The sequence below is a fragment of the Phoxinus phoxinus genome (genome assembly GCF_949152265.1).
Source record: "Phoxinus phoxinus genome assembly, chromosome: 21".
In the NCBI taxonomy this organism is placed as follows: domain Eukaryota; kingdom Metazoa; phylum Chordata; class Actinopteri; order Cypriniformes; family Leuciscidae; genus Phoxinus; species Phoxinus phoxinus.
The window spans coordinates 7375528-7388861 of NC_136896.1; the positions used below are offsets into that span (position 1 = coordinate 7375528).

The 13334-nt window shown below is 38.7% G+C and overlaps 1 protein-coding gene across 1 annotated transcript; it reads right to left on the reverse strand.

The window, feature by feature from the left end:
* Positions 1-348: 348 nt before the first annotated feature.
* fbxw10 (F-box and WD repeat domain containing 10) lies at positions 349-12958 on the reverse strand. Its single transcript, XM_079595965.1, has 14 exons — positions 11878-12958; positions 11270-11431; positions 7039-7266; positions 6133-6260; positions 5645-5761; positions 5034-5146; positions 4707-4910; positions 4494-4615; positions 3982-4136; positions 3528-3670; positions 3250-3408; positions 2925-3136; positions 1943-2137; positions 349-1825 (listed from the first exon to the last, which is right to left on the reverse strand). The coding sequence occupies exons 1-14, from the start codon at positions 12404-12406 to the stop codon at positions 1137-1139; spliced, it is 3156 nt and encodes a 1051-aa protein (XP_079452091.1). The 5' UTR covers positions 12407-12958; the 3' UTR covers positions 349-1136.
* Positions 12959-13334: the final 376 nt, after the last annotated feature.

The window sequence follows — 13334 nt, forward strand, 5'->3', positions numbered from 1 at the left end:
ATAAGATGCATTTAGAAAATAGATAGCAGGAATTTTCATTTCATGTTGACATAATTCATTATTTGACTGGATTGCCATTTTGCATTTTTACAAAAGCGAAATGAAGATAACTGGATGCAATGTGCATAAAACTCAGCACTAAAATGCTAACTGCTTATCTTTAGAGTTAGAAAACCTCAACAGATGATGTTCATTTGATGAACATCATTTGTTTGAAGCAGACAGCTTTACATTGCCTGACATTGCCACATAAACTCTACTTTCAACAAATCGTTCAATCTTTAAATAGAACAGCTCCCTAATAAGAATCAGCTAAAGACAAAGAGACTTAAAACAACAGTTCTGATGGAGATATAAACATTTTTTTCCAAAGATCTCTTTACTCAGTGTGTGGCAAATCTATATTTTATGTCTCTCCAACTTCAGCAAATTATGTTTACACTTCTTGTCAGCATCTCTCATTAATAAGGTAAAAGAGTGATTGTATATGCATACAGAACTGGTGATAAACTAATAATCAAACACTCTTAAACAGGCACTTTAAAATATTGTAAAAAGATTATAATGTAAAAAGATCATTTAACAATTCTTAAAGATTCAAAACTAAATAATGTTCATAACGTTCCGCCCTAAGAGGATCACTTATGATTTATGATTTCCGTGGGACACAGTTTAGCTTGTACGCTGCTGCCCCCTAGCATCAAAACATGTATACAAAATAAAGCCACAAAAGGAAGACATGTACTAATCTCAAACTGCATAGATATAATGCAACATCTATCCATCCAAATATATGTGAGGTCAAAGACTATAACATAAAAATATACAACAAGTAAAAACACAGATAGGACTGAGAATCCTGTTGGAAAATCCAGAATAAGCTGGTATCTTTGTTTTGGATCTACCTGCTTATTAGTTAGTTACTTGGACCAGCTGTGATGTACTAAACAACTCGATTTTCCCCCAGGAAATGCCAACATATCAATTTCAAAATGACATTTAAAGTATTGTATTATGCTATTATATTATGTTACTTCTATAGAGTAAAATATCAAAATTCCATTGTGTCTGGTTAGCTAATAACAAAAGTGTGTCATGCCTTTAGATTTCAGTACCTTCATGAAATCTAGTTTCCTTTACTGATGACAATGGCTGTGCTTGGGAACACTTTTACTTTGGTCACCCCTGCCATGTTTGTGACTCTGCTGCTGTCTGCTACACTCCTGAATGAAAGCGTCCAGTTGCGTGTCCGTCCTCAGCTGAAAGACACCATGCTCCCTGAAGGGGTCTAGCGGGACGTGATATGAACTGGACTTTTTGGTCATTTTAAAGTCTTCATGGCAGTGTGTGGGCATGCAAGTTCGCCTCATAAACAATCGCTGTGGAGCCTTGCCATCTTCCGGGGAAGTCGTATTCGGTAGGTCAATCTTGTTTGTGCCAGACCGAATTACTTTGAAAGATCTCTGGGATTCTTTGGGAAGAGAGTGAGGTGTCAAGCAGGTCTGCCTGGACTTTAAGGAGCTCTGAGGGTTGAGGTCAACGCTGTGGGTAGTGAATGGAGCATGGATTTCAGACGTTCTTTTGGTGGTGGTTTGAAATGATGGCTCTCTGGATGAATCAGGTCCCCAGGCATCTCGTACCCTGGCATTCAGCTCCATGTTGGACCTGGCCTTGTCACTGCACAAGCTCTGCTGGGAGCTGCTGGCCCTTAGTAGAACTAGGTCAGTGGTCAGCGGGTGGTGAGGACCTCGCTTTCTCACCCTGTCTCGGGCTGCCTTCTCACTCTGGCTGAGTACTGAGTGTTTGGTGCCACAAGTCTTCTTATCTTTAAACAAGGAATCCATTCTCATATTTAATGAATAAACTTTCATCTTACACTATAATTTTCTAATTATGTTCTAGAAAACACCTATATATAGAATCATTTGGGTTAATCTCTTACCCAAGTTGATGGTGGCAGTGGTGCTTGGTGTGCGGCTGACTCGGTCCTTATATCCACTGACAGGCCTGCTTGCTGCGAGAACAGATCGGGGCCTGGTGGTGAGGCACTCAGACTGCATGTTGACAGATGTCCTGCTGTGACGATGAGCCTGGAGATGATTCCACGTCGCCGCCCTTGTGGACTCCTGGTGAGCATCTGAAGGTACCAAAAACAGAAATGTTAATGCATGAAATGAAAATTCACCCCATCTAATTTCGAAATGCATGTAGTTGATCTTATTGTGAATGATTCATCCGTGTATGCTCCTTTTTTAATGTTGACCTTGTAATGTTTAATCAAACCCCAACCCTTTCTAACAAACGGTTGCAAGCTCACATTCAGATTCACCTTTATCAATAAACAACCGGTGGATTGAACCAAGTCACTGACACTCAAATGTGTCACAATATGGAAGAAAAGATCTGCCGCTTCTTCACTTTAAAATTGACAAAACCGTAGGTGAAGGAGATGGACCACTCATATAAAAATGAGAGATAGAAATAGTAATGCTTAAAGGGGTCATGACATGGATTTTTTTGTATTATTATTGTTTTAATATGTTCCTTGTGGTTTACTTATAATGTTAATAAAGTTTTTGCACAAAAAAACAACAACAACAAAAATCTAAGAAATATGTGGAAAAACTATTGTTTTCAATCTTCATTCTGACCCTGTCTGAAAAAAAAAAAATTAAGGGGCGGCTCCTTTAAGGCATGTCAGTAAACACCACTGTTATTATTGGCTAATGTCACTGCATAGAAAACAGTATCAACGGCCACTCGCTATTGCACGCGAGTAGCCTAAGTGTTTTGAAAACATGATTTTTTTTCAATTAATTTCATTTATCATAATCTATGATCATAATCCATTGTGAGTCAAGATTAGAAATTACATTCTGTATATACATTTGACTGTAGTCTATAGGGCATTTGAAAGGTGGTACCTCGAGCATGCTGCATACTGGGGGTTGAGAGGCTCTTGAAACGGTGAAAACGACTTTTTGGACTTGGTGAACCTCGAGTCGTCCGTTCAGCAGTCCGAGGCACACACTCAAGAGAGATCTGGGACCGCTCAAAAAAAGCACTGGCAGAGTAGTCCCAGTGAACCTCAGCGAACTGGAGCATCAGAATACTGCCTCTGGTGTTTACGACCACACTGACAGCATGACAAAAATCTTTTTCAGATAGTATAGCATTACAATAAATAACAGCATCATTAAATTGCGCTCATAAAATTGAGTGATATGTCCGGATACTGGGGAAACTCACGTGTTGTGGTGTGTGTGTAGAGAAAGGACAGGGCATTGCTTCATGTTTGTCCTTATAACTCTCAGGCAGTCTCCATTTAAGAAGTTGAAGATCCGGATCTTTCCGTCCATGCAGCCTGTAATGAGCCGCAGGAACAGGAAAGACATGGTCAACACCTCTCTAAAGAAAATAATGGAGAATAGGCAAGAGATCAGATCATTTATGAAAGTGCACAATCATGCTTTTAAAAGTTATTGATTAGAATGACCAGCTGTATGGTCACTGATTGGTTTTGTCACTTTGGATGCTGGAAGGTCCTCAGGCACTTTTTGAAGCTACAGTTGGTGCTCCATGCCTTGACCTCGCCATCTGAACCCCCAGAGAGGATATGCCACTGATCGAAGCACAGGCACAGCACTGCACCCTGGTGACCACTGATTTGCTGTAACAACAAGATTAAAATACAACATGTTTTTTTTTTACGCTAGAATACATTTCTCAATATTTAGGTCACATTTTAAAAACTCTTCACACAGTGTGCACAGCAGCAGTCTATGTGGAGTAAACTGTGGATCCTTTATCATTGCTTCTTTCAAATAACAAATTATTTATTTATGAGAACTTAACTGTGTGAAGAGTTTTGCAAAAGTGACCTAAGTATTGAGAAATGTGTCCTAGCGATTGCACAAAAAAAACAACAACGTAAAAACAGATGCTTGTGTTCTGGACCAGTATTTTAAGCATCTCTCTCACCCTTGTAAGTGATGCGGTCTCAATGCTCCATACCCTGATCTGACCTCCAGCACAGCTACTGACCACCAGAGTTTCATTACTCTTCACACACATGATTGGTTTAAGGTGTTTAAACTTCAGATTCTCGACACACTTCCCCGTCAGTAGGTTCCACACTGTGATCAATACACACATAGACAAACACTTTTACAAACTATTGGCTTTGGCCTGTTGGTGTAGAGTGCCAGAGTGGCAATTGTGCATAATTTGGGCCAGAATAACACGCATTCACTAATGGCAGTGTAGGGATGTACCAGCACGCAGAAAATACACACTACTGTTCAACAGATTGGGTTCAGTAAGATTAGCATCATTATAGTTGTGAATAGTTGTTACCTCTGTTATCGTTATAGTTGTGGTGTGGACTTCCCTATGCTCATTAAAACGATTATTAAAGTTTTTTTTATGGTTTTATAGTTATCATCCTTAGTGTGAATGGGCCTTAAGGTATATTACAGGTCACAACCTCTTACCTCGAATTCTACAGTCTTTGGCTCCAGACACCAGTCTATCTCCGTACAAATCTAGGCAGTTTATAGTGCCAAAATGTCCATGAAAAATCATTGTACATACGCCTGTCTTCAGGTTCCAGCACCTTTGAAAGGAGTACAGATATAAAGCACAACATTATTTAATGCTGTCTATGATTTTAGTTTGTTAAATGACCATAGTAAAGTCTGACTAACCTGATGCTGAGGTCATAGCTGGCGCTGATAACCAGGTCTCTCTCTTCACAAACCAGAACTGCTCTTACACTACCTGCATGTCCTTGGATCACTAAAGGAACCTCTTTGGGTGACGCAACATGCAGGAACCTGATGGTACGGTCCCTGGAGCCAACCGCCACAAACTGCCCCCCAGCATAATGTATCACTCTACTGGGGTCTTCTCTATATGGAGAAAATGACAGGAAGTTGATATAATATATAAGAATTAGCTATATGAAATACATCTATATATTTAATACATTTATTGTAGAGTATTTTCCAACATATTTTCTACAGAAATTCTACCTTTCCAACAGGACCAAGATGTTATACACTCCACAGTACACGTTGCGTTCTTCCATTTGGACTGTCTTAGTTTTAAAGCCTTTGTAGGCAGAATCCAAATCCTGTTCTTGTGTCTAAACATACCAAAAGAGTCAAATCTAAGTAAAGTTTATAATGAAGATTAAAAATATACATTTCTGTCATGACAACTCTTGGAGTGTTTGGCAAGGTCTTGGAAATGACAATGCTAAATATGTTTAGTTTTGGCGGAATAGGGGACTTGCTACTGCCAAAACACACACAACACACTGCTGTGAGCAAGCAAGACATGCTGCTGCTATACAATATATAGCATGCATGAATTACCAGTCGCAGATCTTTACAGGTGGAGCTGGGGCAGTGGAGGGTTTCTGAAAGTGTGCTGCAAACTGCTACATCAAATGCTGACCAAGTATTTGAAAGCAGCAAGCTCATTGGCTGCCGATACAGCAGAAACCAATAAGCTGTGCCCTATATAATACGATGTGATTGCAAACAGATTGACGTAAGGATCAGCCTGCGCCATTTAGAGTTTCATGAAAGAACTTTGTATATATGTATATTATGCAGAGTGCAAAAAGTGTTTTTTTTACCAGCTTATGTTTGGGGAAATATTCTCCATGCTGAAACTCCTTGTGCCCTTCACTGATGGGCACTAAAACTTCACAGATCTTAGCATAAACCGGGTTGACCTTAGATGTTGAGTTACCCTGAAAATGCATACAGATGATCAGAACTGTAACATTTAGAACAAAGTTATATGAACTACTTTCATGTGACAAAAACAGACAGATTTTTATTAAAGTAACCAAATGAACACACTCACAATATTAGTATGTTTTATCCTAAGCTACGTATAGTGCATTGAAGGTATAGAATTGATCAGTAGACTGTGTGTGTTCCCTGGGAATCTAATCCATGCACTTGCCATTGCTAAAACCAAACACCAAATGGTGTTACCATTGAAGGTTTACCAACTGAACTGCAGGTTATACTGTGACATATTTGATATCTTTGAGATGACAAAATAAACTTTAGATATATATATGATTTATGATTTATATATGACATGATGTATTACTTGCAAAATCATGGCCTGTTTCTCAACATTCTTCTTTACTTCCACCTCAGTTAAGATCTCATCAGTAAGACATTGCCAGTGCTTGGACACACACCTGCAGTTGTACAGTGAGACCTTATCCAAAAGCCCTAGAAGTGTAAATGACAAAAAAAAAATTAAAATAGGTTAAAAAAATACAAAAACAGATATATATTATAACTGAATAACTGAATATTTTAAGTATGTCACTATTTTTAGGATTATAATGATAATGCATAATTGCATAAAGATTATTTAAGTGAAGTTCCTACATGTCATTTCAGGAGGAGTGAACCCATATAATCTTTCAATTAACTGCCAGAGCATATAATACTTGTATGGCAATTCAAAAACTAAAATACAAGTAATTCTGATAGTAATTTCCCCTAAAATTTCTATAAAAGTATTTATAGATGGTCTCTTGAAAATAAATTGGTTGCCATGACTGTGATTTAGGTTCAGTTGCTAGGTCTTGTACATGTACTCTTGTCCACAGGCAATAAAGTTATCTCCATAGCAGCACAAGACTAGACTATTTCAACAGGTCTGAAAAGAACAACACAGTGATGCTTACAAATGACATGAACTAAGCATGCACTCATATAACGACGAGTGAAACAAAGCATCTGAATTCAAAAGAACCAGTCAAGCTCAACTTATAAGACATGAGAAAGAGAAAAGAAGAGAAGGGAGGCCCTTGTTTCCGTTTTTAAAAAAAGAAGAAAAAAAGTTATTTATTTTGTTCAAATTTTTTATTGCTGGGAACAGTGACAGACATGCGGAGTCATGTTAGAATTAAGTCCAAAACGAATCTGTTTATACTGAATTCTCAACGTTAAGTTTAAACAGTTTAAACTCTTCATAGACAAGTGGGAAAACTAGACTTACCCAAAATTATCTTTGCAATGTCGACTGGCAGTCTTCGGATAAAATCTTTATGACGGCTGACCCCTGACAGAGATTTTGAAGACCTGGGGACGACGGTGAGGGCAGGATCAGGATCATCAGAAGTGTCGGAGTCTGAATCTCTGCCTTTTCTTTTGTTCCAGGGGTCTAAATTCTGCATGTCCAGCTCAACCTCATGACAGATACTCTTGAGAGATTTGGCATCCGTTACTGTATAATAAATGGGTGACTTGAATTAATTCAACCACTTACAAATGCTTTTTTCTGCATCGTGGCTGATTTGTAGATTGTACACACACACAAAATTCTCTGTATTTGTGACTATTTCCCATTCATTTCCTCTGCCGGTCATTTTGGACCACAAGTGTGACTTCTTTTTTTTTTTTTTTACTCAAATCATGCCCTCAATTTTTGTGTGTGGTCATATACCAAGTGCCATTCCGGTTCATACCATTCCGATGAAACTATGATATTTTAAATTTCAAAATGTTTAAATTTCAAAATGTCTCAAAACGAGTGAATCTGACTGCAGTAGATGTGAAAGATTTTAATAAAAATGATGTTATATCAGCCAGCGCACATACCTGTATTTACATCCTGTTTTCGGTCAAAGTCCAAAGTAGTCGATTGTCGAGTTCACGCGCGTGATCATAGGTAACTAAACCTATGCGGGTGAACTCGACAATCGACTACTTTGGACTTCGACCGAAAACAGGATGTAAATACAGGTATGTGCGCTGGCTGATATAACATCATTTTTATTAAAATCTTTCACATCTACTGCAGTCAGATTCACTCGTGTTCACTCTGAAGGAATCACTCAACATGGCTGGGCACTTGTAATGACACATCAAGGATGTTAAGAGGATAAAAGCAGGTTTAAAATTAGACCCCATTCAAGTCAATAGGGTGCAAATTTTAAAAAGAGGATAACACGGTGTAGGCAACACCGATTTTTGTCGTTGTTCTCTGTATTGACAGCACTCCAAATTTACTAAAAATTGAGCTCAATGTTAAAATTGACCGGAGTTCTCCTTTAACATTTTCAGTCAAAGGTGACCGAAGAGCACCAGACGGTGTTAATAACATTGTTTATAACATTAATAAAGAAATGTTTCTTGAGCACCCAAGATTTCTGAGGGATCATGTGACACTGAACACTAGAGTAATGGCTGCTGAAAATTCAGCTTTGAATCACACAAGATGGAATAAATTACATTTTGATATACATTCAAATAGAAACCAGTTATTTAAGTTATTTATTTCACAATGTTCCTGTTTTAGCTATATTTTTGATCCAATATATGCAGCCTTGGTGAGCACAAGAGACTTCAAAAACTTTCAAAAAAATCTTACTGACTTCAAACTTTTGAATGGTATTATATTATCATCAGCAGAATCATGGCCTGGTTTCAATTATAAATATAAAAATATAATTTTTTTTACATAAATTAAAAAAAAAAATCCAATCACTTGCAGGGCTCCAGACTGCGACCAATTGGTCGCATTTTGCGACCAAAATTTGAGAGTGTGCGACTGAATTTTACATCCAGTCGCACATGTGCGACCAGTAAATTAGTCCCTTTTTTTTGTCTTTTTTTTTTACACGTTAAACGTGGAAGGGGCTTTGTCGGTACACGATCCGTTCCACCTGCACGATCCGTTTCACGCATGCGTAGTAGACGCAGTAGAAAACGCGCATGCGCAAATGATTATTCCGTTTTGCGACAATTTGACACTGCACGATGTGTTCCACGCATGCGCATATTTGTACCGTTAAACTTTCATTCACTCACAGCTGTGTGTGTGTGTGTGTGTGTGTGTGTGTGTGTGTGTGTGTGTGAGAGAGAGGTTTTTTTTTTTTAAACTTAAATAAAGATATTCAAATGTAGGCTACTTCAGTACTGTCTACCTCTGGTCTCATGTCACTTCTATGTGCACATGCTTCTTTTCAAGTCATATTCATTGTCAGTTTGAAATACTCTATAACGTTTCCCCAGACTTGTTTGTAGTTCTTCATGTAAGTGCAGATAGTCTAGGCAGAAATGCATATTATGGTCCTTATTGTCTTCTGTAAACAACATTGAAGGGATTATTTTCCTCATTTAGATTATATAGATATATATTAGCCTAGCCTATATAGACCCATACTAATACAAAATTACTCAATTTAAAAGTTAACTAATATTAGCAGCTTTTAATAAATAAATAAAAATACAAACCGTCTTTGACAATACTGACCTCAGACCAAAACACTAAATTAAGCCTAATACCATACAGCAATGAATCGCAAAGGAGAGTGTGGAGGAAACTGATCATACATGTTCATGTAACTCCTTTATTGTTTTGGATTGGCAACCACTTAAACACATCGAAATTTTAAACACAATACAACTAACGTTACACAAATATGCCGCAAGTTGTGCCGCCTGGCCGTCAAGTGTTTCATCGCATGCGCGGTACCGATAGTGTAGGAAAACCGTGACGTTTTCTACTACGTAACTACGCGCATGCGTGAAACGGATCGTGCAGGTGGAACGGATCGTGTACCGACCTCTATGGTACCGACAGGCTTATCAATGAATCCGGAATGTGTGGCAGTGCAAGAAGAATAGGGAATGGCCACTGTAAGTGGCTAATGTGTGGAGGGGGAGGGTCCTAGAGATAATCGAGCGCGCGTTTAAACGTCTGTAGGAAGGAGACGGAGACAAATATCACAACCTGCTATGTGCGTCTGAGCAACGAGCAAGCGAACTATTGACTCGTTCTGCGGCTAGTGTGCCAGTTAAATTCACTTGCTGGCTTCTCAAATAAAACATTACAACAGCGATAATAATAAAAAAACGTGAAGAAAACGATTACTCTTTGAGCATTGTTCAATGTGAGTGCCAAATGCTCGAACATGACCTGTCATTTACGCCGTCATCACCCGGGAGTTGATAGCGCACGAGCGCAGGCGAGACCTTCATGAACTGCAGATGTTACCATCGGTGTTTAAACTAAACTCATTTATTTTGCCAATGCAAACATTCAAGAGCAAGACGCGAAAGAGAACTCGCGTCTAGATTTGTGCGCGCGCGCGTGTGTGTGTGTGTGTGTGTGTGTGCGCGCGCGCGTCTATGTGTATGCGTAGGTTACTCATCTCGGACAGCGCGCAAATATTATCTTTCAAGTTATCTTTCAGGTCTTGCTCTTGAATGGACAAATTCACACAAAAAGTATGTCAACAAGTCCGTCTTGATGAGCTCGTATCCTAGCAGACATAGTATCTGTTATGCCTTAAGTGAACATGTATGAAGAAAGACACTCACAGTATCGGTGTAGGCCTACTGAATCAGCTCTGAATTAAATAGCTTTTGTAACTTTAATAAGGATTCATCTTTAATTTATACAGTCAAATATGCAATGTTATTTTACATTTGATTATTTTATTCAATTTCTGTACCTGAAAACTAATGTTAGACCTACCTGAAAAGCATAGTTTATTTTATTAGTAGGCTAGGCTATCTTTGCTCTATTGTATTTATTTGTGCTTTTGCTTGTGGTTAGATTATTTCTTAATTTTTTTGACAGTAGTCTTTTTTTCCCCTGAACATAACACTGAAATCATACCGAAACCGTGAACCTAAAACCGTGATACAAACTTAACTGTGAGCTATTTGAAATGTTGCAGCCCTAGTACATTGCCACAGTCGGATGATGATTCAGAGTGAGAGGTTTTAGTGGCAAAAAAGGCCGAACCACCATTTTCGGGAAGACTGGCTGCGAGAATTCAGCTGGTTGAGGTAGTGCTGTAAGGAGACGAATACCATGAACTGCGAATGTTGCAGTCGCTACCCCATAACTGCGGGGAACACGAAGTTTGCCGACAGTGCAGGCACTTCACAGTTTAAACACAATACTCTATTTAATAACAAAGCATAGAGTATGCGGTGTTAATAAATCAATTGCCGGTTGCTTTTAGAAGACAAGAGGCTGTAACGTTAAATCAGAGCGCAAAGGCATTGTAATTTCTGCATCTATTATCAAAGTATTTATTAGTAATACACTGGAAATTAGTAGAAATGTGAATATTTGGTTAGTATGTTGATTTACGGTGTGTGCTCCTAAATTTCCTGGTTGTGCTCCTAAAATTTTCAGTTAGGGGCCACTGTGCTCCTAGGGAAAAAAGTTAGTCTGGAGCCCTGACTTGTGCAAAGTGCTCACTACTTACTCAGTTCTGAGTGCTCCTGTTTTAAGACCTCTGTCTGACTGCCCTGGTGAGCTTCTCGAGGCAGATCAGCTGGCTCATATGAAGTACATGCTTTGATGAGAAGATCCAGATCCGGGTGGTCATCTGAATGGTAGGAGATGCGTGACTCTGTAACTGAGAGATCTCCAAAGAATTTTTGGGATTTTTAAAGGGATAACTTTAGTTCACTCACAAATTAAAATTCTGTCATTATTTACTCACTGAATATCTTTCTTCTGCTGAACACAAAAGAAGATATTTTGAAGAATGTCGGTAACCAAACTGTTTTTCTGGTTACTGACATTCTTCAAAATATCTTATTTTGTTTTCTACAGAAGTTGCGAACAAGAAGTGGTGAACAACTTGAGGGTGAGTACATTTTTGGGTGAACTGTCCCTTTAAAAACCTTCAATGTATTTGATAAGAACTGTTTACAGAGCTGAAGTATTGTGGTGCTTCATCTACAAGCATTGATAGATTAATGTATTACCGTATATAAGTGCCATTTACTAAAATGCTTTTTGTTTAAATGTGATTATTGTGATGCCTTTTATTATGATCATTGTTCAGGTGGTGATGTGCATTCTTACCAGCATTGCTGAATTGAAGAAATTTGTGTTTCTCCCAGACAATCAGGATGTGCACCAAATTTGCTAACATGTGCAAAAGAGGGGTGTCACATAAAGACAAGAGCCCCAGCACATACTTGGACTTGGTCCAGTCTGGGCTCTTCCTAAACCATTCCCAGGTTTCCAACATGTCCATTCCATGCAGTTTTGTGTCCAGAGGTCCATCCGTCCTCCATATGGTGTCCTCGGGTTTGCTGGGCAGGGCTCTGGACCTGGAATATGTGAAATCTTTCCCTGATGTCACTTGTAAAACACTCTGAAGATGCACCAGGATTTGAAGATTGTGGCACCGCACTAGGATACCAGTGAGAAACCTCCTCTGAGATGCTCCCCCAGTCTTATTCGCCCACTGCGTGTAGTGGTGCAGTTTCTGAGAGAGGACACACGACTGACAGCGACCACAAATGTTGAAATCCTCACCCTTTTTTTTACAAGACCATTCGAGCACTGAGTCGCCAGCTTCTCTCCTTAAACATTTGACTTCAGTCATCCTAATAGTCTAGAAATGCGCAGATCCATTAAAATGTGTGGTTTTAAAACACGAAATATGTAACGTTAAGGACTTATGCATAAATGATTCGATCCACTAAACTGCCTCAAACTTCAGTTAACTTACAACCCTCATAGACACTTCAAGCAAACTTACGACGCTTGTTGCCGAGCAACAACAACAGAAGCACTTCAGTTCACAAAATGACATCCTACAAGCTACCCTCGTTTACATTTAAGAGACGGTTTTTTATCCAAACAAAAGAAATGTAAGACGGTAAAGTTAGCCAAAATGCTGCAATACAACGCTCTGAATTTGTAGCAGTTTCAACTGCACTGAGCCCAGTATACCCTAGTCTAATTGTTTACTTTAGTTTCCGTGGAGAGATTATTTGTCGATGTTTGTTCGCGGAAGAGTCTGTGTATGAGGTCATCTTGTTAATTATGATTTTACATTTAGCAACAATAGATAATGGTATTTAATGGTGGTTAAGTTACCAGAACCTATGATTTATCCCAGTAACGCGAATCTTTTCTTTTGAATCCCTTCACTAAAATAGATTCATTCAGAATCGATTAAAAATACGCCATGAGGTGACGAGGGCACGAGCAGGGCACGAGGCATTAAGAGTGAATCATTGAACCGTTCACTCAACCGAATCGTTACAACACACCGATCCGATCAACACGCTTTAACTTTTATTAAAATTCTGCTAAAAACCATCTAGGAATAGTCTTTCCTTAAAATATTTAAATCACATGTAATTATCTCAAATGTGTATGGTCATAAGTCATTTTACACACTTTTCCAATCCACCTCGTTGATGAACGATGTCTCGACTATGCTCATTTCAATCAATGCCACTCCGAGTCTAGTTTAGATTCAAAATACCGACTCGTTCAAAAACGGGTGCTTACCGTTATTTTAT